General features: G+C 33.8%; 3 protein-coding genes across 6 annotated transcripts; 2 read left to right on the top strand and 1 right to left on the bottom strand.

Annotated features, from left to right (window-relative positions):
• Nucleotides 1–1,512: 1,512 nt before the first annotated feature.
• LOC129891930 (probable LRR receptor-like serine/threonine-protein kinase At1g07650) lies at nucleotides 1,513–12,384 on the top strand. The gene is made up of 24 exons (XM_055967420.1): nucleotides 1,513–1,774; nucleotides 2,372–2,546; nucleotides 3,290–3,361; nucleotides 3,470–3,538; nucleotides 3,644–3,715; nucleotides 4,351–4,422; nucleotides 4,510–4,581; nucleotides 4,864–4,935; nucleotides 5,196–5,267; nucleotides 5,357–5,428; nucleotides 5,538–5,609; nucleotides 6,448–6,519; nucleotides 6,625–6,690; nucleotides 7,140–7,202; nucleotides 7,284–7,322; nucleotides 7,483–7,541; nucleotides 8,182–8,576; nucleotides 8,667–8,862; nucleotides 9,345–9,521; nucleotides 9,867–9,985; nucleotides 10,363–10,573; nucleotides 10,695–10,935; nucleotides 11,478–11,628; nucleotides 11,942–12,384. The coding sequence occupies exons 1-24, from the start codon at nucleotides 1,666–1,668 to the stop codon at nucleotides 12,305–12,307; spliced, it is 3,084 nt and encodes a 1,027-aa protein (XP_055823395.1). The 5' UTR covers nucleotides 1,513–1,665; the 3' UTR covers nucleotides 12,308–12,384.
• A 397-nt stretch (nucleotides 12,385–12,781) lies between these two features.
• Nucleotides 12,782–19,511, bottom strand: LOC129891849 (receptor-like protein EIX2). The gene is made up of 2 exons (XM_055967329.1): nucleotides 19,417–19,511; nucleotides 12,782–15,671 (listed from the first exon to the last, which is right to left on the bottom strand). The coding sequence occupies exons 1-2, from the start codon at nucleotides 19,509–19,511 to the stop codon at nucleotides 12,782–12,784; spliced, it is 2,985 nt and encodes a 994-aa protein (XP_055823304.1).
• LOC129892964 (uncharacterized) lies at nucleotides 19,459–24,599 on the top strand. 4 transcript variants are annotated; one of them, XM_055968466.1, is made up of 9 exons: nucleotides 19,459–19,689; nucleotides 21,561–21,700; nucleotides 22,301–22,519; nucleotides 22,600–22,737; nucleotides 22,885–22,963; nucleotides 23,509–23,577; nucleotides 23,727–23,802; nucleotides 24,055–24,111; nucleotides 24,203–24,599. In XM_055968466.1, exons 3-9 carry the CDS (start codon nucleotides 22,358–22,360, stop codon nucleotides 24,426–24,428), a joined length of 807 nt encoding a protein of 268 aa, XP_055824441.1. In that variant the 5' UTR covers nucleotides 19,459–19,689; nucleotides 21,561–21,700; nucleotides 22,301–22,357; the 3' UTR covers nucleotides 24,429–24,599. The 4 variants fall into 4 exon arrangements, with proteins under 4 accessions (XP_055824441.1, XP_055824442.1, XP_055824443.1 ...); XM_055968467.1 differs by lacking the exon at nucleotides 21,561–21,700 and having other exon boundaries at nucleotides 19,459–19,694; XM_055968468.1 differs by lacking the exon at nucleotides 21,561–21,700 and having other exon boundaries at nucleotides 19,460–19,689; nucleotides 24,278–24,599.
• Nucleotides 24,600–25,048: the final 449 nt, after the last annotated feature.

The raw sequence follows: 25,048 nt of genomic DNA, 5'->3' as shown, positions 1-25,048 counted from the left end.
CATTGACACAAAAATCAGCATGTGGTTTACGTTACATATATTAAGATTGATTAATTAATGGATATAAGTAACAGCACATGATTAATATGATAATTGCATAAAATATCATTATCTAAAAGTACTGATTAATCTACTTGTAAGTCCAGTGTCTAAATTAACATCTTAACCATAATTCCAGTCCACACAAGTACTTTAAAAGGCAAAATTTAAGGATATATCATCTACTTTAATATGAAGATATATTTGGGTAAACATGGCAAGATTTTATAGTTTCGAAAAATTAAATATTATTTTAACAAGTAAAAAAATAAATGAGAATTCAATAAATATGAAGAATTTATTTCAATAATTTGTGTTCTTTTCAGGTTGATATTTGTTTGGCCAAACTTATTGAAAGTCAAAAATGCTAAAAATAATTAACAAATATTTATTTAACCAGAGAATTTAGGTGTTTGTTCTAACTTTTAGGGTGGGGGTGCGGGGTAAATATGTTTTAGTAGCAACAAAAAATGTTTTCCAGAAACGAAAAAGAGTATTTTTTTTTCTTCTTGAGCACTTTTGGAACGTTAGCCAAGAATAAATTATTATTATAATGTTGAAAATATGCTTTTCAAATAAATTAACCAAATATAAATGACTACTCTTTAAAAGTACTTTTTCAAATATTACTTATGATAAAAACATTCTTTGAAATAAGAATATTTTGAAAGCTTGAACAATTCATTAGAGCTCATTCGCTTACGCTTGATGAATAACTTAATCTTAATAATTAGATTTTAATCATTAAATTTAATTATTTATTTTTAAATTTAAATCTTAATCATTACATATGTTTTTTTAAAATTTTACAATCATTTAATGATTTCGAATAGATTTAAATAATTAAGATTATAATAAAATTATAATATTATATATTAATGTGTCTGTTTAAGATTTATTAAGACATGACATATAGTTCATCACTATTTTATCCACTACTACTACTAATCGTCTTTATCATTGCACCCCATTATCCACTATCATCATTTATAATTTAACAGTTAAATCTTAATGAAACCAAATACGTCTTAAATATTGTTAGTGAACTGAGTTTTCATTAGTATTAGCATGTTTGGATTGGCTTTTCATTGTTGACTTATAAGTCAAAAGTCAAAAGTTAAAAAATTCAATTAATGGGTTTTGATTTATTTTTAGCATTTTAGCTTAAACCTGAGTGCTTATAAGCATTTTTTAAACTTATTCAAACACTCTTAAAATGCTTAAAAGCTATTTTAATTTAAAATTACTTAAAATAAGTCAATCCAAACGGACTCTGTCATCTTTTACTATAAGTGCACAAATTTTAGGTAAGTGTCTTTAAGAATTTGATTAAAATATTAAAAACATCACAAGTGAGAAAGAAAAAAATTATTAGATCCAAGAAAACAGTGTAGTTGTCACTACCATCCAATCCCCTTTGTTCAAAATATTTTCTTATCCCTTACAAAAAAATTTAAAAAATGCAGCATTCAGCACATCAATCCTATAAATAAAAGATTCCATAATGAAATACAACCCAATCTTCCATTTTCTCTTTTCTCTTGCTAATAAAAAAAATGCCAACAAGGGAGTGACTGAAGAGCTGAAACACTGAAGGATTTTTGCACTGTTTTTTTAGAAACTAAAATGAGCATTATGAAGATTCTGCTTCTTCAATATCTGTTCTTCTCTCTTTTTCTTGTTTTCTTCACAGTTTTAGCAGCCACTTCAAAATCTAAGCTACCCCAAGAAGAAGGTAACCCCATAATAATAATAATCTTTTTCAATTTTTACATATCCCCACTTTGTTTTCTTGGAAAATATAAGAAAAAGTTTGAAGCTTTCTGTTCATTGAAGTCTGCTGCTTTAGTTCTTTCAATTACCCATGTGGTCATTTTATTGGAAAATATCAGAAAAAGTTTGGAGCTTTCTGTTCATTGAAGTCTGCTGTTTAGTTTTTTCAGTTACCCAAATGTTCAGTTTCTTGGAAAATAGCAGAAAAAGTTTGAAACTTTCTGTTCATTGAACTCTTCTGTTTAGTTTTTACTCCCTTCGTCTCAATTTATTTGTCCTAATTTCCTCTTCGATCTGTTTATAGAGAATGTTTTTTTTTTTAATAACTTTTTAATTTTAATTTTTCACGTGATATGTTTGATCACTAATTAAAAAGCATTTTGTTACTTTTTAAAATTCTTTGTCAAGTCAAAAAGATGACAAACAGATTGAAGGGAGTACAAATTACCCATATGCTCATTTTCTTGGAAAATATCAGAAAAAGTTTGCAGCTTTCTGTTCATTGAAGTGTGTTGCTTAGTTTTTTCAATTACAGATATGTTCATTTCTTGATGTGCAGTGAAAGCATTGAAAGAGATTGCAAAAAAGTTTGGGAAAAGAGATTGGGATTTTAATAAAGATCCTTGTAGTGGAGAAGGAAATTGGAGTACTCCTATTACTGTTAAAGGGTTTGAGAGCTCTGTTGCTTGTGATTGCTCTTTTAACAACAATTCCACCTGCCATATTATCTCCATGTATGTTTTAATCTGTAATTCCCTATTTGAATTGAAGCTATGTTTTTTGGACTCTCGAAAAATGTCGTCGCATCTGTTCCACTCCTCCTGCACTTCTTTTGGAGAATTTGTTCTGATCACATTTTTAAAGAGTCCGAGTAACATAGAGGCGAAGATAATTTGTTTTTAGACAGCAACAATTGAATTTGCAGTTTTAAGTAGTTTCTTTGCAAGAGAAAAGATTAAAACTTTTTTTTTTTAGTTTGAAAGGTTGAGACTTTGAACTGATTAGTGTGTGTACTATAGTGATTAGTAGCACACCTTTTGTGAATAGGAAATTAAATGTGTTCACTTTAAGTAACACTTAATTCTATGAGTTGACTGAAAATTGAGTCAACTTCTTATATGGCAGCCCAGCTGTAATGAGGTGTCTGTGGACCCTTGAGCATAACATTATTTTTTGTAAAGTTTTTCAAAACTCAAAAACTTATTTGACTTTCAAAAAAATTCCACAAGATTGTTTAAAAAAATACTTGCTGTTACATGTCTTATAATTCAGGTTACTAATTCAATTTATCATGTATATTACCTGTAATTAGTTTCTAGTTATCTGAAAAAGTAATTATCTTTTCAGACGGTTAGTGTATTGAGTTAGACTCTTTCTTAAAACAACCAAACAAACCGACATTGTATACTTCCTGTTTATGTTTAACTTGCATGTAATGGAATGTAGTAGTCAAAAGCTAACACTAAATATGCCACAGAGCTTTGAAGGCACAGAATATTTCAGCAAATATGCCACCAGAATTCGCGCAACTTCGCCATCTTAAGCACTTGTAAGTCCTTGTTACAACATTATTCACTCAATAGACTGAAACACCTGATATTACTATTTGAAAACTTAGAATTTGTGCTAATCCAATTAGTAAATGATGATTATGCAGGGACCTCAGTCGCAATTATCTCAATGGTTCAATCCCGTTTCAATGGGCGTCACTGCGCTTGCTTGAACTGTACATACTATTTCTCACCTAAACTATTCTTCATTAGTGCTTACTTTTTCTCGTCTGGTTTAGAATAAGCTATTTGACATGAAAACACTTGTTATTTAAATGCAGCTCTGTCATGGGAAACCACTTGTCTGGTCCATTTCCAAAAGTTCTCACCAGAATTACTACACTTAGGAACCTGTAAGATCAAATCTCTTCTGATGCCTGCTAGTCATTTCCAGTGTTGTATACTTGCATTTAATCTGTTTTACCATTGAGTTTAAGTTTTATTTACTGACTGCATATAGTATTACATAATTGAGTTTAAGTTCTATTTGCTGACTTTATAAGTAATTACAAGAAAAAATCTATATGATAAACACTAATTGGTAACCTGGTAAAATGTTAAGTCATTTACCATGGTGATTCATTGATTGAACATATTCTACTTTAAATTGGTATTGAAGTGAGAATCATATTACGAAGGTGTAGCAAAAAGATCCCTATTTGTCTTGTATGTGTGCAACGACAATAGACCAAGTGAAATTCCACAGGTGGGTTCTGAGGAGGGTAGAGTGTACGCAAACCTTACCTTTATTTTGTGGAGGTAGAGAGGTTGTTTTCGAAAGACCCTTGGCTCAAGTAACACATATCATTTAAAAGGAGAAAGCAGAAGTAAAGAAGACATCACAAATAATAGGGGATGTCATGTCTGTGCGCATTTTTTTCAAGTTTCTTTCCTAAGGCAATTTATTTCAGAAGCTAGCTGCTGCTCTGACAAGACTGAATTCGATTCCATGAGAATTAAAATACCTCTTCTATGGATGTCAATACAGGAGCATTGAAGGAAACAAATTTTCAGGAACAATTCCTCCAGAAATCGGCAACATGGTTCATATGGAAAAACTGTAATTCTATTTTTCCTATTTTAATTTTTTTCTGGAAATCTTTATTCGTTTCACGTTGTATTAATGCTTCTGTGCCTTAATTCTCAGTGTGCTGTCGTCAAATGAATTAACCGGAGCTTTGCCAGCCACATTAGCCAAGCTAACCAACTTAACTGATCTGTGAGTTCACAGTTTAAACTCTTTCTCATTCGGTCATTCTTTCTGTCCCTTGTGAATTGTGATGGATGATCACATAATTAACTTTCTCCTTCTTGAGGTTCTCTTTGACTGTGGTTATTGAACTAGCTTCTATTCCTTACTGTCCATTTCTTCCACTGATTCTGCTACATTGTCCTTGGGGATCTTAAGTTGACATTTTATTTTTACGATTTTTGGTTTGCTATTCCTTTCTTTACAATCAAATTCAACAACTAATTCATTATCTTTTTGGTGATATATTAGGAGGATAAGCGACAACAATTTTACTGGAAAGATACCAAAATTTATCAGCAGCTGGACAAAAATTGAAAAACTGTAAGCTTTCTTTTTTCTTTACTTTGCAGGCTTGATGAAGTCTAGTTTCTAGCTTAAAAAAAAAAAGGGGGGGGGGGGGGGGAAGCGCGATGTACTAAGCTCCTGCTATGAGCGAGATCTGGAAAAAGGGCTGGACCATAAGGATCTATTGTACCAGCCTTAGCCTGGATATATTAGAAGTTAATACCCCAAATTTTCCTGCATATTTTCAGTTATTGCTCTGATCTCATGAACCTCCAATGTTACTGTAATTTTTGCAGGCATATACAAGGCTGTTCTTTTGAGGGTCCCATTCCTTCCGCTATATCTTCCCTGACAAGTTTAATTGATTTGTAAGCCAATGTGAAACTCCTTTTTGATTTCATTTGTGGTTGCTTTGAGAGTAAACTAATTTATTCTTTTTTTCTTTCATGAATTTCAGAAGGATCAGTGATCTAAAAAGAGGACAATCTGGTTTTCCACCATTAGATAACCTAGAATCCATAAAAATACTGTGAGTTTCTTTACTTTTTCTCCTTAATTGGACTGCTTGAAGGACATTTCATTTCAACTTTGGAAACAATTTCCGATCAAAGATTCTGAATTCCTCTCGTGCAATGCAGAATACTAAGGAAGTGCTTAATTCATGGAGAACTGCCTGAATATATTGGGGAAATGAAGAAATTGAAGACACTGTAAGATTGAAAAAAATTCAATCACTTTTTTTTTTTGTTCAGTTTTCCTGCATGTTGATACCTTTTCTTTGGGGGGAGGGGGTTATTTCTGGCTGTAACTATTGGCAGTTTGCTATTGCTTCACTGTGGGATTCAACAGCAAATGTAGCTTTGAACAGTGCCCTGAACCTCACTATATTTTTATGTATGGAAGAACATGTTGTGATTAGTCAAAATTGATAAAAGCAACCAAAGATGTTATTTTCCAGGAAGTAATCTGGGGTAGCATACTATGTTATCTTCTTTGTTTCTCTGTATAACAACTCCAGCAAAATATAAATGTCTAACTTTTACTACCCCGTCCCAATTTATATGACATCGTTGACTTGGCACATAGTTTAAGAAAGAAAGGAAGAATTTTGAAATCTGGGGTCTAACGACATTTGTTTGGCTATAAATCATTTCATCAAGGGTAAACAGAAAGAAAGGAGACATTATTTTTTGACAGATTAAAAAGGAAAATGTGCTACATAAATTGGAACGGAGTAAGTAAGTTGTTATTCACGCTGACTACTTTTCTGTTGATTATTATACACTTGAAATGAAGAAGTATCACAATAAGTCTGACTAATAAATCTAACTAAGGATCTAATGAGGTGCACAAAATAACGACTATGGCCTTCTTTTAACTTTTACTGCAATAACATCTTTTGATTAGTAGTTAGAACATCTTTTGATTAGTAGTAAGAAAGATGTTTATCTGTTTTCATGCTATGTACACTTCTTTACAATTCTGAATCTTTTTTAGCTGAAATTTGTTTTGCCATGGAACTTACTATTATTTGCTTTGTGAATTTAGGGACCTTAGTTTTAACAGCCTGTCTGGTGATATTCCATCAACTTTTGTACACCTATCCAAAGTAGATTTTATGTAAGTGGATATTCTTCAGATATCTTTATTTCTTTATAGCCAGATGCTTATCAATAATAGGCTTCCTTGTTTTTTCTTTTCTCTTATTCTTTTGGTACTTTGCAGATATTTGACCGGAAACAAACTTACTGGACTTGTTCCTGGGTGGATTTTAAACAGAAACAAGAATGTGTATGTGTTTTTACAACTTAATTCGTTCTCCCTTTTTTAGTCAGTCCAAAAAGAATGATACATTTCTATATTAAGCAACAATTTTAACTTTAAAATGCTCATTTTATCCCTAATGAGATGATTTATAGTCGCAAAACATCTATGACTTGTTTTAGACTACAAATTTCAAAAGTATTTCTTTATTTCTTGAGCTCCATGCCAACTCAACCAACATCACATCAATTGAGACGGATGGAGTATAAATTTACAAAATCTTGATTGCTGTTAAATTTTTTCTGACTGCATTCTTTTAGAATGTATTCGATATTGAGTAACCTATTTGTGCCAAAAAAAGAATGGTGAAAGGAACTAAACAAATGTAAAAGATCATCTCTAAGCTTCAAAAATTTATTAGTATTATGGACTTGCTAAACTTCTAGTCTAATTTTGTTGTCTATTTTGCTTCACAGAGATGTTTCTGATAACAATTTTACATGGCAAACCTCACCTTTTGAATGTCCACGTGGAAATCAGTAAGTTGTCTAATAAAATTGTTTTCTTCATCTGACTTATTTGTTTGTGATAATTTTCTAACAACAAAACAATTTTTTCAGAAACTTGGTGGAGAGCTATTCTGTATTGGGACAAGAATCGTAAGACCAATATGCCTACAATAAATTTATCTGTTGTTCTGATCTTACAGAGGAAACTATTGTTCCTTGAGTTTATCTATAACTGAGAGTGAACTCTGACATACAATAGAAAACTTCTGTAGCACTCTAACAACTTTTTCTTTTGTTTTCTGTGTTGCAGAAACAAAATCCATCCTTGCCTGAAGCAGAATTTCCCTTGTTCTGAGCCAAGAGATCGGCGTAAGTAAACTTTTATGTGTCCATTTCTGTAATTGATAGCGCAACAAAATCTGTCTCCTGTCACATAAAAAGGTCCACTTGTAGTGTGAGGTCAGCTAGTGGCAGAAAATATAAAACAACAACAGCATACCCAGAGTAATCCCACAAGTGGCATATGAGGAGGGTGGTGTGTACGTAGTCTCACCCCTGTTAGAGTGGGTTAGAGTCCCACATTGGTTGGGGAATGAACTGGTGGTTTGCTTATATGGACTTTCAATCTCCCCTCATGAGCTAGTGTTTGGGGTTGAGTTAGGCTCATGTGTCATATCTTTACATGGTATCAGAGCCAGGTCCATCCACCTTTGGGCTCCTGGTCCATGCTCCAGTTGGGCCTGGGTTTGAAAGGGCGGTGTCAGAGTGGGTTAGAGTCCCACATTGGTTGGGGAATGAACTGGTAGTTTGCTTATATGGACTTGGCTAATCCTCTCTTCATGAACTAGCTTTTGGGGTTGAATTAGGCCCAAGTGTCATATCTTTACGACCCCTAGTGACAACAAATAATATGATTTATCAGTTTGGGACAGAATGCTGTCTTCTGATCTGTTCATAGTGATTTTCTGCTGAATTCTTGTTAAGAGTGCCCTTGTTTGCTGGTTTGCAGAACAATATTCTATGCACATTAATTGTGGAGGCAAAGAGGTAACCATCAAGAATGGTACAAAACATACAACTTATGAAGCTGATTTAGAACCCAGAGGTGCTTCTATGTATTATTCAAGACATAACTGGGCGTTTAGCAGCACAGGAAATTTTATGGACAACGATGTTGAGTCTGATGTCTATATCGATACCAATGTCTCTGCCCTGCAAAACGTCAAGGACCCTGAACTGGAATTGTACACTGCTGCACGTATATCTCCCCTCTCCCTCACATATTATGGACAATGTCTAATGAATGGAAGCTACACTGTCAAGCTCCATTTTGCGGAGATAATATTCACAAATGATACTTCATTCTACAGCCTTGGAGAGCGTATATTTGATGTCTACTTGCAGGTAAATTTCATGCTCTGGGGGAAGGTGAAATGTATGTGAGTTTCATGTTTGCTGCCACCAGTGTGTATTTATTCTTTCTTCTTGAGACAGGAAAATCTGGTGTTGAAGGATTTTAACATTGCAAAAGAGGCTGGTGGGCCTGGTAAGCCCATTGTGAAGACGTTCACTGTAAATGTGACAAGCAACACACTGAAGATCCATTTTTACTGGGCAGGAAGGGGGACTACAGGAATTCCAGTTAGAGGGGTTTATGGTCCTCTAATTTCAGCTATATCAGTTGTTAATAGTATGTTCCCTTTACTTTCTTCAAGTTTATATCTGTCTTGCTCACAGTTGTATGCTCAAATCTTCTTTAATGAATGCCATAGGGAACATAGGACATTATTCTGATGTACTAGTACTAAAAAAATCTTTTCGAGACCAAATGACTCTACATACCAAGGCTTAAAAAGTTTTTGTGTGACCATCTTGACGTTATAAATTCTATTCCTACTGAGTCATTATGCATCTAAAACCGCTGTCAACGTATTATTTCAGGAGGTTTAAGTATCAGAACCTAAAAACTTCATATACCCTTAATTTTCATGATGCATTTTGAATACTGTGGGGAGATTCAGTTCCTTAATCTTGTCTGGTAGTGGCAGCATCAAGACTTACACTAAGACTTCAAACGGAAAATGTTTCAAATTGCATATGCAAGTCATTGAAGCTTTGCTAAAATCATCACAAGTCTTGAGATGTCATATTATTTTTTTCCTTTCCATGCAGATTTTCCCCCTCCTCTGCCTGCTCGTCTGCCTGCTCTTCTGCCTGCAGCTCAAAAGAGTAAAATTCATGTTGGCATATTGGCCGGCATGATAGCTGGATCAGTATTTCTTGTCCTTCTGGTTATTGGTATCTTGTATAAGGGAGGTTGTCTGGGCGAAAACGTGTCTACTGATAGAGGTAACAACTACAAGTATTTTACTTTTGAAAGTTTTACCATAATATCCCTTTCAGCCATTTTATTTGACCTATGAGTTAGCAATAATCTTCTCAAGTTAAATGTCTAAGCTACACAATTACTTTATATCCATTATTTCAGTTCATACCAAATTATATCAGCTTAAATACTCGAAATTATGCTTTACGTTTTATTGACTCGCTTGTTCATCTCATCTGCCATTTATTCATTTTAGGCTTTCAAAATCATTAATGGTCTGAAGCACTTGACCAAAGCTTATATGAACTTTGTAGAAACATAGTGTTATAGACATTAGCTTCCGCTGAGATACTTTTCCTCTTGAACAGAACTTAAAGGACTGGATCTACAAGCTGGACTATTTACTCTCAGACAGATTAAAGCCGCGACAAATAATTTTGACCCAGCAAACAAGATAGGGGAAGGTGGTTTCGGTTCAGTTTATAAGGTAATCATCTTTTCCTCGTCTATTTTAAATCAAACACATAACTATAAATATCATTATACTAACATGAGAAGGATCATAATGACATAGTGTAGATGCCTCTTAGAAGAGAAAATGAAAGACTAAAATCTTAAATTCTACAAACCTTTAAAGGATGTGTTAATATTTGCGTGTAATGAGGAGACTGCACAGGAAATGCTCTATTACCATATGTATTTCTATAGGCATGAGAAGTGGATTAATTTACTGATCTTTTTCCATCAACTAAGATGCAAATTTCTTATCTTCGCGACATAGGATTTAATCTATTATAATCTTACTTGCTGACCATAAGCTGCACGCGTCTGAATAGAGTTTTGAATCATGACTTCTGTACACAGGGTCTATTATCTGATGGAACAGTAATTGCAGTGAAGCAACTTTCTGCAAAGTCAAAACAAGGAACTCGAGAATTTTTGAATGAAATAGGGATGATCTCTGCAGTACAACATCCAAATCTTGTAAAGCTTTATGGATGTTGCATTCAAGGAAACCAATTATTGCTTGTCTACGAGTACCTGGAAAATAACTGTGTATCTCGTGCTCTTTTTGGTAAATACTTCCTAACTATGATCAACCAAAATATATCTGCTGCTTATGCACTTGACACTGTTTATCTGACTGAGCTGGTATTTTCTTCTTTTTCTTTTCGTTTGTCTTTCTCTTACAATAGGCAAAGGCCCAATTGGCAAAATGAAATTAGACTGGTCTACACGAAAACAAATTTGCCTAGGAATTGCAAGAGGTTTAGCATACCTCCACGAGGAGTCGAGCTTGAAGATAGTCCACAGAGACATCAAGACCAGTAATATTTTGCTTGACAGGGACTTCAATCCTAAAATATCTGATTTTGGATTGGCAAAACTACACGAGGATGATACTACTCACATTAGTACCAGGATTGCAGGAACTGTGTAAGTATTATGAAACTAGTTCCTCTTTTTTCGATCCCATTAGCAACAACATTTGGTTGATATGATTCATAGAAAATGGCTTAACATTTAATCCTCATTAATCTTGAAACACTCGTGGTACTGTTCTCATCAGAAAGCAAATTTGTAGGTATAATCTGCCAAAAAGTAAAGCAAGCCAAGAACTTATTAACCTGCCCAAAGAAATATAACTTTTTCTAGATATTAAACAGCCTTTGTAGAGCAGTAATATATAACTTTATTCATCAATGTGTAAATCCACCTCTCTTTCCCTACTATATTTTTAATTCCTTGGTTTGCTAATTATTAGTGCCTCAACGCCTCACTTCAGGCATAATTTTCCATTTTGCAATTCATAAGAGCTATAGGTGAACTTCAAGAAAATATTTTATTGCTACTTCAACTTTTAAGAAATGTGAAGATTGCTTATGTCAGAATTCTCTGTAATTAGTAAGTAACTGTATTAATGATGAGGAAACCAAGATCTGATATGTTGGAACTTCTTTGGTTATTTGGTTATACAGGGGTTACATGGCTCCAGAATATGCGATGCGAGGCTACTTAACTAGTAAAGCAGATATTTACAGCTATGGAGTTGTTGCATTGGAGATTATTAGTGGGAAAAGCAATACAAATTATAGGCCAACGGAAGATTGTGTTTATCTTCTTGATTGGGTAACTTTTATAAATCTCTCTACAACAACAACAACAAACCAATGTAGTCCCAAAAGCGGGAATTTTTATACTTCTCCCTATTTTCGACCAAATATCTGGGATTCCATCATCCTTAAACCACTTCCCCTTCTAGTTTCATCTCAAACAGAGAACATTTTATCAACATTCTGAGTAATACTAATAGCATCTTATTAATCTTACCCTGCATCGACTTGTACATTTAGAGCCAAGGTACTTTAAAAATGGCTTTAGCAAATGAACATGCTATACTTTTTTAATACATTAACTGTTTTTCATCTTCTGTTTTGATTAGGCTTATGTTTTGCAAGAGCGAGGGAGTATATTGGAATTGGTTGATCCGGACTTGGGTTCTGACTACTCAACACAAGAAGCAATTGTGTTACTGAATGTTGCTCTTTTATGCACTAATGCATCTCCAACACTTAGACCAATAATGTCTCAAGTGGTAAGCATGCTCCAAGGCCAAACTCTTGTTCAAGATGTCCTTTCTGATCCAGGGATGTCAACAAGCGGTTCAGGATTCAGATCGATGAGAAGTCACTTCTGGCAGACTCAAAGCCAAACTGATGGTACGCTTACTGATTCCACTATCTCAACTGGAAATGCGGAAGACATTGGCATTCTTCAAAGAGTAGAGACTAATGTATCTAACAGTTAACCAAAATGTTAACACAAGCAAGTGTATATATGAACATTCAAATGTTTAATGAAGATTAAGTTTATTCTTTTGCAAAACTGCTAACTGGTCCTCCTTTTATAGTATACTTCATTTGTTTATTTTCCAAGCCAACCTCACTGTTGCATAGTTCTATCAATTCCTTCTTTATTTTTCCTTTTCATAATTTGATTCAAAGTCAAGTTCATAATATGACCTATTCAAAAATGACAATTCAGTTTTAACTTTTTTTAAAAAAAATCAGGAAGATATTCAGTTTTAATTAGAGAATTTGGTAATGAAGAAGACTTCACTACACGATTTCTTTGATTCATCTTAGCATTGATCATTTAGAAAGAACAGAGGGGTAATGATTAAGAAACAATAAAACTTAAACACATTATATTGCACATATTCATAATTGGTACATAATAAACATTGGTTATTAGTGGTATTAGATATGCATACTTAAATTTCCTAGCTTCTGGATCTCCTCCAACTAGCCAAAGGCAGAATGAAAATGACAAACAACTTATCTCCCAAATAACCAACTGACTGAAAATAGGCATGCCTCCATGAACTTTTTATTATTAGAGTTGCGCATACTCCCCAGAATCCCACAACAAATCCTACCCCTATACTGACAAAGAACCCCATTTCTCCAAATTCACTAGGAGAAGAATGATAAAGAGGATCCTGATGAAGATCAGGTTCTTCTTCTGTTTCATCCTTGCATTTGTTTTGCAATGGATTTCCACAGAGATCAGGATTGCCCGTGTAAATCGAAGGGTCATTAAAGGTGTTAAATTGGTTAGCTGTGGGAACTCTACCTGACAAGTGATTGTGCGAGAGATTCAAGTGAGTCAGTAATGTTAAGCTGGCCATGCCTGTTGGGATGGTACCATGGATCTCATTCCTAGAGAGATCAAGAGTTTCCAATTGTCTCAACTTCTCAATTTCTTCAGGTATCTTTCCACTCAAATGATTCATGGACAAATTCAGGGTATTCATCCTGGAAAGATTTGTCAATTCTTCTGGTATATCACCAGTCAAATGGTTGCCTGAAAGGATTATACCATTCACAAGATAAAGATTATCCTTGTATAAGAGATCTCTCCCCTTGGAAAATAAGTTCAATTGACCTTCGTAACGTTGAGATTCAGGATCCCAAGTCATGCCCTTCAGATTCCCAAAACAAGACGGGATATTTCCCGAGAGATTGTTGGAACCAACATCTATAAAATGAAGTGATTTCATGTTGCAGAATTCACTTGGAATCTCTCCTTTGAACATGTTCGATCGAAAGCTCAAGGCCAACAACACTGGCATCTTTTCTCCTATCCAGGAAGGAAGTTCTCCTGAAAATTGGTTGTTCCCAAGATCAAGAGTGATCATGGAAGAAAAATTTTGGAAACCAAGAGGGAACTCTCCAGAAAGATGATTGTTACTTAGCATTAAGAATCTGAGGGAATTAAGGGTACTTAAGGTGCTTGGGACGCGGCCAATAAAACTGTTGTTTGAAAGGTCTAATGTGTACAAAATTGGTACTTCGTCCCAAAAATCAGGGATTTCTCCGGTAAGATGATTGTTCGAGAGAATCAAAGTTACCAAGTTGGTGATTTTGCTAATGGACAAGGGAATGGTTCCATTGAGAGAGTTTTGGGAAAGATCCAAGTCTGTCAAATCTGGATATCTATAGCCAATATCAAAAGGAACAGGTCCTGAAAATGAATTGTTACTCAGGCTTATCGAGGCTACATTTGAGGACCAAGGTGGAATTGGACCCTCAAAAAGGTTAGACATCAAATAGACAGTGGACTCAGGCTTAAATTTTAGAGTAGTTGGCACTCTGCCCCTAAGTTGATTATAACCAAAATCCAGTTCTTCAAGTTCCCAGTTCAAGTCCCACAACCAATCAGGGATAGTATCTGAAAATCCAGCACGCCTGAACGTTAAAGTTTGCAATTCAGTAAGATGTCTGATCCAAATAGGAAATTTAGGACCAAATCTGCATGACCTGAACTTGAGGTACTGGAGACTAAAAGGAGGAATCCACTTGGTGTTAATGTTTGCAACCAAAGGAGGACTAGGAGGTAATGAGTTTGAGGATACATACAATTCCTTCAAACTAGTCAGGTTTGTGAAGTGAGCTTCTGTGATGACACCCCACCAATTATTTTCAAAAAGGTCTAGGACAACCAACTTTGAAAGTTTCCCTATAGTGACTGGAATTTGTCCACTCATTTGGTTCCATGCAAAGATCAAATCCTCCAATGATGACAAATTCCCAATCGAATCAGGGATTGTACCAACAAATGAATTCTTCCATAGTTCAATATTCTTGAGGTTTTTCAAGAATCCAATAGAATCTGGAAGAATTCCACCTAATCCAGCATTATATCCCAAGTTCATCCTCTCTAGCCTGCTGTGGTTGCATCTAGAAAGACCATCTATGAATTTGGTTATATCGCCTGTGAAATTGTTAAAAGAAAGATCCAGTTCTCGCAAGTTGAACAGATTGCCCATTTTCTCATGCAACTGACCCTCCAGGAAAAAATTCTCCGATAAGTCAAGTGTCTGGAGTGAAGTCATGTTTGCTAGTTCAATTGGAATAGCACCTCGAAGATAATTCGAGTTCAAATTAAGATAAGCAAGTTTTCCAAGCTTAGATAACCAAGATGGGAATAATGAGATGAACCCATTGTTCGAGAGATCAAGGACTAAGAGTGAAGAGAGATTGAAGAACTCAAAAGACAACGGAAGATTTGAAAGAGTGCATTGTGGCAAATGCAACTCCAGAAGGGAAGGAATCATGTCAACAGACTGAAACCAATGGTTTTTCACCTTAGACAAATCCACACTGCCTAAATTAAGGTACTTCAAAGATTGAAGTCCAGTGAGCCATTTCAAGTTGTTAGCAAATGGCTCATTAATTGAGTAACTACTAAGATCAAGAAAATGCAATCTTGAAAGATTTCCAATGTGAGGAGGAATAGGTCCACCAAAACCAGCACTTGACAAATTAAGGTATCTCAATTTTCTAAAAGATCCAAAGAACTTTGGAATTCGATTCCCTCCAAAGTTGTTTGAACTCAAATCAAGATACCATAATGACTTTAAATCAAGCAAAGAAGGACTAATTTCACCACCAAGTTCATAATTTTCATATCCATCATCAACATGAATAAAAGTGTTACGTAGCTTGATCTTGATCACATTTCTTGTTTTTTTGTGACACACAATGCCATTCCATTTGCAACATTCTTCTCCAATCCAAGAAGAAAGCCTACTCGAAGGATCGATAAGACCTTTCTTGAAATTGAGCAGAGCTTCCTTCTCTGTTTTTATACAACTCACATTAAGATTACTGTGACAAGAAATGAAGTTGATATTTTTAGTGTAAAGAAATGTGACCAACAGAAAAAACATGAAAAATTGAGTTAGATGAAGTATATTCATACTAAGTAGCATGTTTGGTTTATCATGTTTTTTTCTTGAGGAGCTTTGCACCAAATGGATTTATAGTGAAGAAAGTAAGGACAAGAAAATCATTAAGATAATGACACTTCCATTTAGTGGAAATACGAGGTGGTCTTACTGCCAAGTTGGAGTGCCAGAGTTTGAATATGACATGAGAAGTTGTTAGGTGTGTAAACAAATTTTTATACTGATAGTCGAAAAGAAAGTTATATTTTATTAAGAATATATTTGAGTTATTTTAGCTTAACACTACATAATGAAAATGTTATATTTTCATTTAAGATATAAGAGTACTTTTATTGGTGTGACGCTTCTTGGGAAAAAAGATCATATGAATTTAATCCAAAATGAATAATATCATATCATATTAAAAATATCATTGGACGGCAAAAAAAAAAGGAGGAATAAAGAAGGCAGAAAACCAAAAAAAGTTAAAATTTTCAAAAATATACGGCCCAGTATAAAATGTTACACCACATAACACAATATATAATATTACATATATAACATTATATCTGGAGAAAATATTATACATAATATATCAATCTTGTATAAAAAGTGTTTATATACAAATATGGGCTAAAACGAGTAACAAACTCTTTTTTTTTGGTAATTAAGTAACAAACTCAAAATATAAGCTACGTGACATAAATATTTTCTCGATAGCATTTCTCCCAATCACTTTCACAGTGCCAAAATGTCCTAATCCTTGAGTTACTGGAACCGCGTAATTTTTTTTCAAAAACAGAAGGTAGAAACTTTTTACAATAGGTGTCCCACTTTGTAGTCAAAAGATGGGGAAAAAAATAGGAAAAGACAACTTGGGGAAACTAGTGATTTCTTCCCCTTCAATGTGTTTTTAATAATCAAAGCATGTGTGTTTTCACACAAATTTTTGTCATAGTTATTCGCATGGGTGTTTACACCAAAACAATAAATATATCATATGTGTTTGCACATTAATTTTTGACACTTAATCATAACTAATTAACATGTATTCTCATTTAATTAAATCACTTAATTATAGTAAATTTATATGATATATAAATGTAGTGTACTTAATCATCTAATGCAAATAAATATTCACTATTTACGAGGGGAAGAAATAATTAAAAGATCCACATGTTGAAAGTCGGAATTTGAAGTCCTCCAAGATTGTTTGAGCTCAAATCAAGATATCTTAAAGATTTTAAGCCAAGCAAAGGAGGAGTACTGATTTCACCACCAAAATCATAACTTTGATATCCATTTTTAACTTATATTAATAGTGTGAGATCTTTTATTTGAAACACCTCTAATAATATCAAACATACTTTAACGAGGAACTAGAAAACTTATTTCTATATACTGTTGATTACAAATCCGAGTCAGACATGAGTTAAATAAGCTAAGAGAAAATATCAAATCCTAAACTATTTCGGTTTCATAGTCCAATTTTGAATTAATTTTCCAACACAAAGTCCCTATTATCAAACAATGAGACTTTTTTTGGGGGTTACTTATCAATATGTACCGGCAATAAAAATTATTTTCAACAAAATGGTTGTATTTAAGAGAACTATATACATCGTTGAGATTTTCAATCTCAACCAACAAAAATTTGTTTTAAACAGTTTCAAAATTTAGATATGAAATCCTCTTAATGTTTCGAGCCTTTTGATATAAATTCACTCTAAACGATTCACGGCACGTCGATTTTTAAGATTGAGCTTTGAACAAGCTTTAAAAATGGAAGAAGAAGATGAAGCAAGAGGGAGGGAGGAAGGGAGGAAAGAAGCAAAGAAATAAGGAAGAACAAGGAGGAGGAAGAGGAGAAAAAAAAGAAGGAATAAGCTATTAATGATTGGAAGAAAAGACAAAGCAGAAAGAAAAAGCAGTAGCGAAAAAGCAATGCGCGCGTGCTTGAATTAGAAGTGGTCGAATGGCCATTATATGTAGTTAATAATACGCGCGTGCTTGAATTAGAAGTGATCGAATGGCCATTATATGTAGTTAATAATAATTTGGTTATTTTGAGTAAGAAATTTTGATCCAATGGACATTTGGTCTATTTTTTCCTTTTCGTTCTTGGGTTAATTATACAAAAGAGCCTCTCTGCTATATTATGTAGAAGAAATGGCCAAACTGACCATTCAACCATATACCCTTCTTATTCTTCCTTTCACTTTAGCCATTAATGCTTCTTCTTCCTATTCCTCCTCCTCCTCCTTCCTTTTTCTCTTTGTTTCTTTTAGTTTTCCTTCCTTCTTCTTACCTGATCAATCAACCATTAAAGTTTCAAAAGCTTGATTTAAAATTTTGATGTACCACAAACATGATCATTTTTAGCGAATTATATATCAAAAGACTCTAAACATCAAGATGATTTCATATCTAAAAATTTGAAATTGTTTAGAGGAGATTTTGAGTTGGTGGGGAGTTAAATAAAAAGAAGTAAAATTACTTGCAATAAAATCGATTTTGCTTCCAGAATCACCTCCTCCTTCATAATCAATCTTCCCTTTTACTATTTCTCATTCTTTTCCTTCTTCTTTAATTAGCCTAATAAATATTCAAAAAAAATTAGTTTGATAAATAGTCAGTATATACTCCACATATAGTTAAGTTATATTCAGATTTTTGAATGTATTATAACGTATAGTCAGTGTATAGCTCACGTATAAGTAAGTTATATTCAACTTTTGAGTGTATCATAATATAGTCAGTGAATACTTTCTATAACTTTTGACTAATTTTTATATAAATAAAAATATGGCTATATTTATCGTAAACTAATTACTTGTATATATTTAAAACTATCCTTTCTTGTTGGGACAAGTTCAAATATATGCAATAAGTTAATTAGTTTATAACAAATATAGTCATATTTTATTTACATAAAAAATAGCTAAAAATCATAAAAAATATACAATAACTATACAATATAGCTTGCAAAAGTCATAGAAAGTATACACTAACTATACAATATAGATTACTTATATATGAGTTATACACTGAATATACATTATGATATATTCTATACATGAAATATACACTGAGTATACATGAATATACACCGAATGGCCATTTTTTTAATAATTAAATGGACCGAATGACCATCTATTGTAATTAGTATATCTTATATAAATTACATATTGTAAGGAGAAAATTGCATTTTATCCCTGCCCTTTACCAATTTACAAAAATCTCTTAAAATTTGTCCCATCCAGATACATAAATTCTGATACATTAATTCAAAAAATAGTCCATCTGAATACATCATGTGGTATCCGGATACATTAATTCGGATAAAGAAAGTAGCAATTATGTATCCGGAAAAATTAATTCGGATACATTAATTCCAAAAAATAGTCCATCCGGATACATCCTGTGGTATACAAATACATTAATTTGGATAAAAGAGAGTAGCAATTATGTATCTGGAAAAATCAACTTTGGTTGTAAAAGAAGGGATTTTTGAAATATTTTGAATGGTAGAAAATATTTGAAGATATGGTAAATAAAGTAACGTATATAGGTAATTTTTCCTTCTAATTATCCCTTCTTTCTTTTCAAAGCCCAAAAGGAGACTACTTTCTGAATTGGGCCTTTAGATTCTAATCCAAATTTTGAAGGCCCAGTTGTTTACCTGCCTTCCACTGCGCGTACAAGCACGCGCTGAAACACTTTCGATACTATTTTTTGGGGATATAGCAAACCTCTGTTCGCCGTCTTTGTCTCCTTCCATCAGTCGATCAATTTTTTTTTTCTTCTGTGTTTCGATGAATCCTTCGATGCCTAGCAGATTGTAAATTGTATCGGAGTTCAAAGTTCCTTTCTTCCTTCTCCGTTAAGTTCAGATTATTTTTTTCAGATATTCGATTATAGGAGTCCGTCGGGCGGATTCCAGCTCCGATCACGTGCCGGTGAGGTTCAATTCTCCTTTTGTTTCTGTTTCCGGTTATAATTTCGATCATCCGGTCCATAATTTCATATCTGTGAATTTCTTATGTTTAATTCCCGTTTTTTTTTCATTGCCAATGCCTACAGTTTTGTGAAATTCAACGATCCAATGGATTTGATTTTTAATTGTAATTTGATTTATAATTTTCTGTCCGGCTTTTGTTGACCTAATCAATGTTATGCATAATCCATGAATTATAAATTTCTGAAATTTTATTCACTACTTATATTTTCTTAAAGCAATACGACTGTACAGTCGGAGCTTTTCGAAGTGTTATTACATTATTGATAGTTGCTGAAGTTTGGACTTGTATGGAATTATGTATTAAGCAACTAGTTCTCAGACACGTGCCTAGCACGTGTATTTCTAGTGATTTAGTATAAGACTTAGCATAATTCACATAAGATTATTGAAATATGTTATCACAACATAAGTAAAGTAGAGATTTCATGAATGTGGTACTTTGTTTAACAACTTGAGAATTGAGCTTGAAATAAGCCAATATGAAATCTGACTAATAAAACAAAAACAATTCAATGTTCATGTTTATGACACCACTGTCACTATTGCAACTCTAATGGTTATATACCATACCACAATAAAAATAAATTGGAAGTGAAAATTGTGTTGAAAGTGACAGACATTCTAGACTATTGATCATAATTAGATAGATGTACAAGCCTTAAAATAAAATGTAGTCTGACACTGAATTGAAGCATTGCACATGATAGGAGAGTGATGAAAAGAAGAGGAAACTGATAGTTGCATTTGGTACAATGATCCAGGATTTGAAGGTCATGGATGCTCACTTCCTTTAACATAAAGTTGTTAGACAAAAAAAGTGTTTCTTTCTAGGAGCTTAGTAATATTTTTGTAGTATAGTTAGTAAATAAAACACTAAAAATAGAAAAGTGGAAAAACAATAAAGAAAAAACAAGCAAATAGCATGGAAAAAGTATAAAAAGAAGAGTAAAAATGTAAAAAAATGCTGCAATCACTAAGATTCGAACCCTCACTAGAGGGCATCGGACCACTCAAACTTCAGCTTCAAAACCAAAGCACCCATTAGACCTTTTGGTTTATGGGTGCTCGCCAATAGATTATATCAATTTTCCAATATTTCCTATATACATATACCATGTTTTCGTCGGGGTCAATGGGTGCTTGAGCACCCGATACTCTATACGTGAGTCCGCCCCTGGGTACAAACCTAATCGAGCTATTTCTAACGGCCTCTTAAGTCAATAGGAAAGTATCTTTTTGTTATTTTTATTAGAAATTTGTAAATCAATTTTCATTTGAAGTCAAAGAAAATAAAAGATCAAACCTTTCTTTAAGACAATTTAAAATAAATAAAATTCATTTCTTACGACTCGCACTTGATCAGAACACAATTGCTATACTACTTCTACACGAATGACATACCTTTCTCTTCCCTTTACTTAAATTCTTCCTCTTCGTTGCAAATGGAAAGACTAATCACCAAAAGACACCTAAACTCATTATATGATTATGACTGAGATTTGTTTTAAATTAAAACAAAAATCACAAGAAATTAAACCCTGCATTCTTGGAATTTTTCTGTAGGTGTATAAGGAACAAATAATTTAGAGGATATGGCATTTTTGGATAGTTATGGAGTAAGGCCTTTGAACATCCTAATATACTATCAGAAGAGCATACATCACTTCAATTAAAAATTCAGTATTATTTATTGTACTGTCCTTAACCGAGTCACCTTTTATATTCATTGTTGCTTGACAAATTAAGTTATATGCTTTAAATAAGTTATTAATGCTTTAATTAAATTGTTGCCATTTGGGATTTGCTCAGGAAAAACAAATGGGCAGTTTCATTTTTTATTTAATATGGAGAGTTGTGGGCTTTAAATATGGTGAATGGATGGAATGAATGAAAGGAGAAAAGCAAGGAAATAAAAGTTAAATCAAATGACTTTTGGACTTCATCTAAAGGTAAGGAAATTTGTAATGCCATAACTTATAAAGAATTCAAGTGGAGCTGATGTGTGACACCTCGGCTTAGGATAATAAGTCCTACATCGGCAAAACACAAGAGAGATGTTGGATATATAAGTAAGCAAATCCTACACCCTAGTGACGTGTTTTAAAGCCGTGCGGGCCTAGGCCCAAAGTGGACTATATCACTAGCGGGTTGGGTGGTTACATGTTGGACTCCAAATTCTACCATTAAGTAATTAAAATATTTATTATTTTATCAGATTTTGATTTAGTGGAGGGAAAAAATGGTAATCCAACGTTGAAGGTAGAAGCTCCCCACTTTGAGTATAATATATGATATATGGTGATATGATAGGACATACATAGGCATCAATTGTAAATGTTCAAAAATGATAATGTGAAAACAAGAAACTCAACTGTATCTATGCAAGAAGTATTTTCTTGGAATTCAACAGGAAAGATATAGAAGGTTTGCTGATAGACAGCAGGAAGCTGTTGTTTATCTGGTTTAGTATTGAATCTACTAAATGCTTCTAAGTTTGGATTTACGTTCTGGATTTTCTTTCTTCCGCTGATTAACTTTTTCATATGAAGGTGTGAGCTGGCCAGAATAGATTGGAGCACGTAACGAGACATAAAAGACGTGTAAGAATGAGGTGTAAGGTTCCTTCACTGGTAGATTTATGTGTTCAGACAGCTGTAGATAATGTTAGATACCTTGGGGATGTTGGTGAAACAGACATTCATCTACTGGAGCGCGTTTTGCCTCACTGTTCTCTTGAACAATTAATACATGTGGAGAATTCGACAGAAGTAAGGAACTCCATGATTAGGTTATCCTCTTGCAGTGTTACATATAAAGTCCATTTTTAATACTCAAATTCTTCTTTCAGGGAAGAGATCTCAGTCAAGTGACTGATAGACTTTGGAAGAGGTTTTACCAGATTGAATTTGGTGACAAGAGCATCAATCAGGTGGTCGAGAGAATGAAGCAAAGGAAAGTAACATTTAAATGGAAACAGTTATATGAGGTGATTTATCATATCATATTTTGTTCTCCCATTCTATACTTTTTACTCCCTTATTATGATATATGTTTAGTATTGGATAATATCTTCCTCTTATTGTGGTTATCAAATCATTCAACATTACAAAAGGGTATATCAATTTACTTGCAGGCAAAGTCAAAGGAAGTGGAGGAAACTCAACAAAGGTCATTCGAAAGAATCAAGGAATTGTACCAAAATGAAAATGCCAGTATGTGCTTTCCTTCTGTTTCTTTGTTCTTTAATTTGTATTCCCAGTAAGTGGTACCATCCTCTAGTTTTAGTTGAGGCCATAATAAGCTGTCATAGATTCAGATGCTGATCTAGACTAGTTAGGCTGCTGCCTTTAACAACAATAGGAAATTTTCCAATTACCTCTTAAAGGACTATATGTTGGGACTTGCAAGAGTGTATTACAGAATGCAGTATCAGCTAGGGAGTTCCAAACAAATCCTGCTCAGAAATTTGAGTTTGGTCTTTTATGGTGATAGGTTGTACTTATATTTTTTCTTGAGCTGAGGCTCTATTAGAACCTCTCTACCTTCCAAGGTAGGGATAAGGTCTGCTTACACTACCTTCCCCAGACCCCACCTGTGGATTACATTGGGTATGTTGTTGGGACATTGTGATCATGCTTAACGTTATCTAGTTTTTGAAGCTTGTTTAATTCTCATTTAATGGAGATATGTTGTGAGTTACCATTTTATTGGCATGTAGTCGAACTATCGAGATTGAATCTTTGTTATTTGTGTGTAGAACGGCAAAGCCGACAAGTTCGAGTCTGCACAAAGGTTCCGCCTTCTAGCAATAAAAGAAGCTTTTACGGTAGGCTTCATGTTTTCTGTAGATACTTTATCTATTTTCTAACTAATATGTTATGTTAATTTAGAATGCATGGTATTTTGTCATAAGGAACACCTTACAGTGATAAGGTTACTTCTCTATTTGTTCCTGAATAAAGAGGTAACTTGTAGGTAGTGGACTTGGTAGCAATTTTGGCAACACAAGGAGTCCCTTGATGAAGAAGGCAAAAATAGAGTTTGTCAACAGGTAAGTTTAGCGTCCAATAGAACAATTACATGGCTTCAACGTTATTTTATTCATGCAAGTTCTCTCTTCCCCACTCTATACTGGATGGTCTTTCCCAGTGTTTGCGCTTGTGTTCTTAAACCTGTCCTCAACTGTCTCTACCTTCAGCTGCTATCTGTGTATTATTTTGTGTTATTTGTGCTATTTTATTTGTTTCTTTGAAATAGCCTCTATATTCATGTAGATCACTCTCTCTTCTGCTGTTTCTTACAGTCGAGAAGTGAAGAATTTGGTTGCTATGAAGAATAAGACTGTGCAAAGAAATCATAGGTAAAGTCATACTTGTTGTTTATACTAGACCATAATCCAATTTATTCTTCTCTAATCTTCTTCTCTTTTTTTCTTTTCCAATTATTCCCAGCCAAGTTTCTTCTATTAAGAAACCAGGTGGTTTAGTTTCTTTTCAAGAAAGAGGTAGAGGATATGAGCCTCCCAGCCAAGTTTCTTCTATTAAGAAACCAGGTGGTTTAGTTTCTTCTCAAGAAAGAGGTAGAGGATATGAGCCTGACACCGCAGCTAGGCGTGGTTCCTCTCCTATGGCTTCGTCCTCAAGATCGAAATTTACAAGCCGGTGGGATAGATCTTAGGCTGGCATTTTATATATCAAAGTTGGCTGTTGAAAGAAAATTTGAGTAGTGTGTTTTCTGCTACATGAAAGCGCAATACTGTAATTTTCATGAAACGCCTGAAAGCGCAACTCTGTAATTTTCATAAAACGTTTGGCGTGCTTGGTATATCATACTTTACATTATTCTAAATCAATGATTCCGCAGATAGTGTTCTTGGATTTGTTGCTAGGGTGGGTGTTCAGTATTCGTTTTGGTAAACAAACCACTGGATTTTTATATTTCGGTCTAGTCTTCTCGTGGCCTTAGTTGAAAGCAGTGTTGGGCCAAATAGCCTGCAAGATACCCTTATGTGGTGCACTAGTATGATATTGTCTGCTTTGGGTTAAACTCACACGATTTCTGCAAAGGGCCTCAAACCATTAAGATAGGCTCTTTTTTTGTCTCCAGTTTTCGATGTAATGATTTCCCTCCATCATCATATATGGGCTAATTTGGAGATTGATCATGTGCTACTTACATCATCCTCCGAGTATTTATGGCTTTTTCGTTTTAGTTTTCGATGCGAGAATTAGTTCGCACATTCAACAATCTCTCTTCGAATACATCACCATTTATGTGCTAATTTGAAGTTATTTAAT

This window comes from Solanum dulcamara, chromosome 6 (assembly GCF_947179165.1).
Source record: "Solanum dulcamara chromosome 6, daSolDulc1.2, whole genome shotgun sequence".
Classification (NCBI taxonomy): domain Eukaryota; kingdom Viridiplantae; phylum Streptophyta; class Magnoliopsida; order Solanales; family Solanaceae; genus Solanum; species Solanum dulcamara.
The sequence above is the reverse complement of the archived record's forward strand: the minus strand, read 5'-3'. Positions and strand labels throughout refer to the sequence as shown.

Excerpts from the sequence above, each read along its gene's own strand:
- LOC129891930 (XM_055967420.1), top strand. The coding sequence starts at position 1,666 with ATGAGCATTATGAAGATTCTGCTTCTTCAATATCTGTTCTTCTCTCTT. Across the intron at positions 3,716-4,350 it reads ATTACTACACTTAGGAACCT|GAGCATTGAAGGAAACAAAT; the intron begins GTAAGATCAAAT and ends ATGTCAATACAG. Across the intron at positions 6,691-7,139 it reads TTAAACAGAAACAAGAATGT|AGATGTTTCTGATAACAATT; the intron begins GTATGTGTTTTT and ends TTTGCTTCACAG.
- LOC129891849 (XM_055967329.1), bottom strand. The coding sequence starts at position 19,511 with ATGGAAGGAGACAAAGACGGCGAACAGAGGTTTGCTATATCCCCAAAA. Across the intron at positions 15,672-19,416 it reads GCTTGTACGCGCAGTGGAAG|TAATCTTAATGTGAGTTGTA; the intron begins GCAGGTAAACAA and ends TTCTTGTCACAG.
- LOC129892964 (XM_055968466.1), top strand. The coding sequence starts at position 22,358 with ATGAGGTGTAAGGTTCCTTCACTGGTAGATTTATGTGTTCAGACAGCT. Across the intron at positions 22,520-22,599 it reads ATGTGGAGAATTCGACAGAA|GGAAGAGATCTCAGTCAAGT; the intron begins GTAAGGAACTCC and ends TTCTTCTTTCAG. Across the intron at positions 24,112-24,202 it reads ACTGTGCAAAGAAATCATAG|CCAAGTTTCTTCTATTAAGA; the intron begins GTAAAGTCATAC and ends AATTATTCCCAG.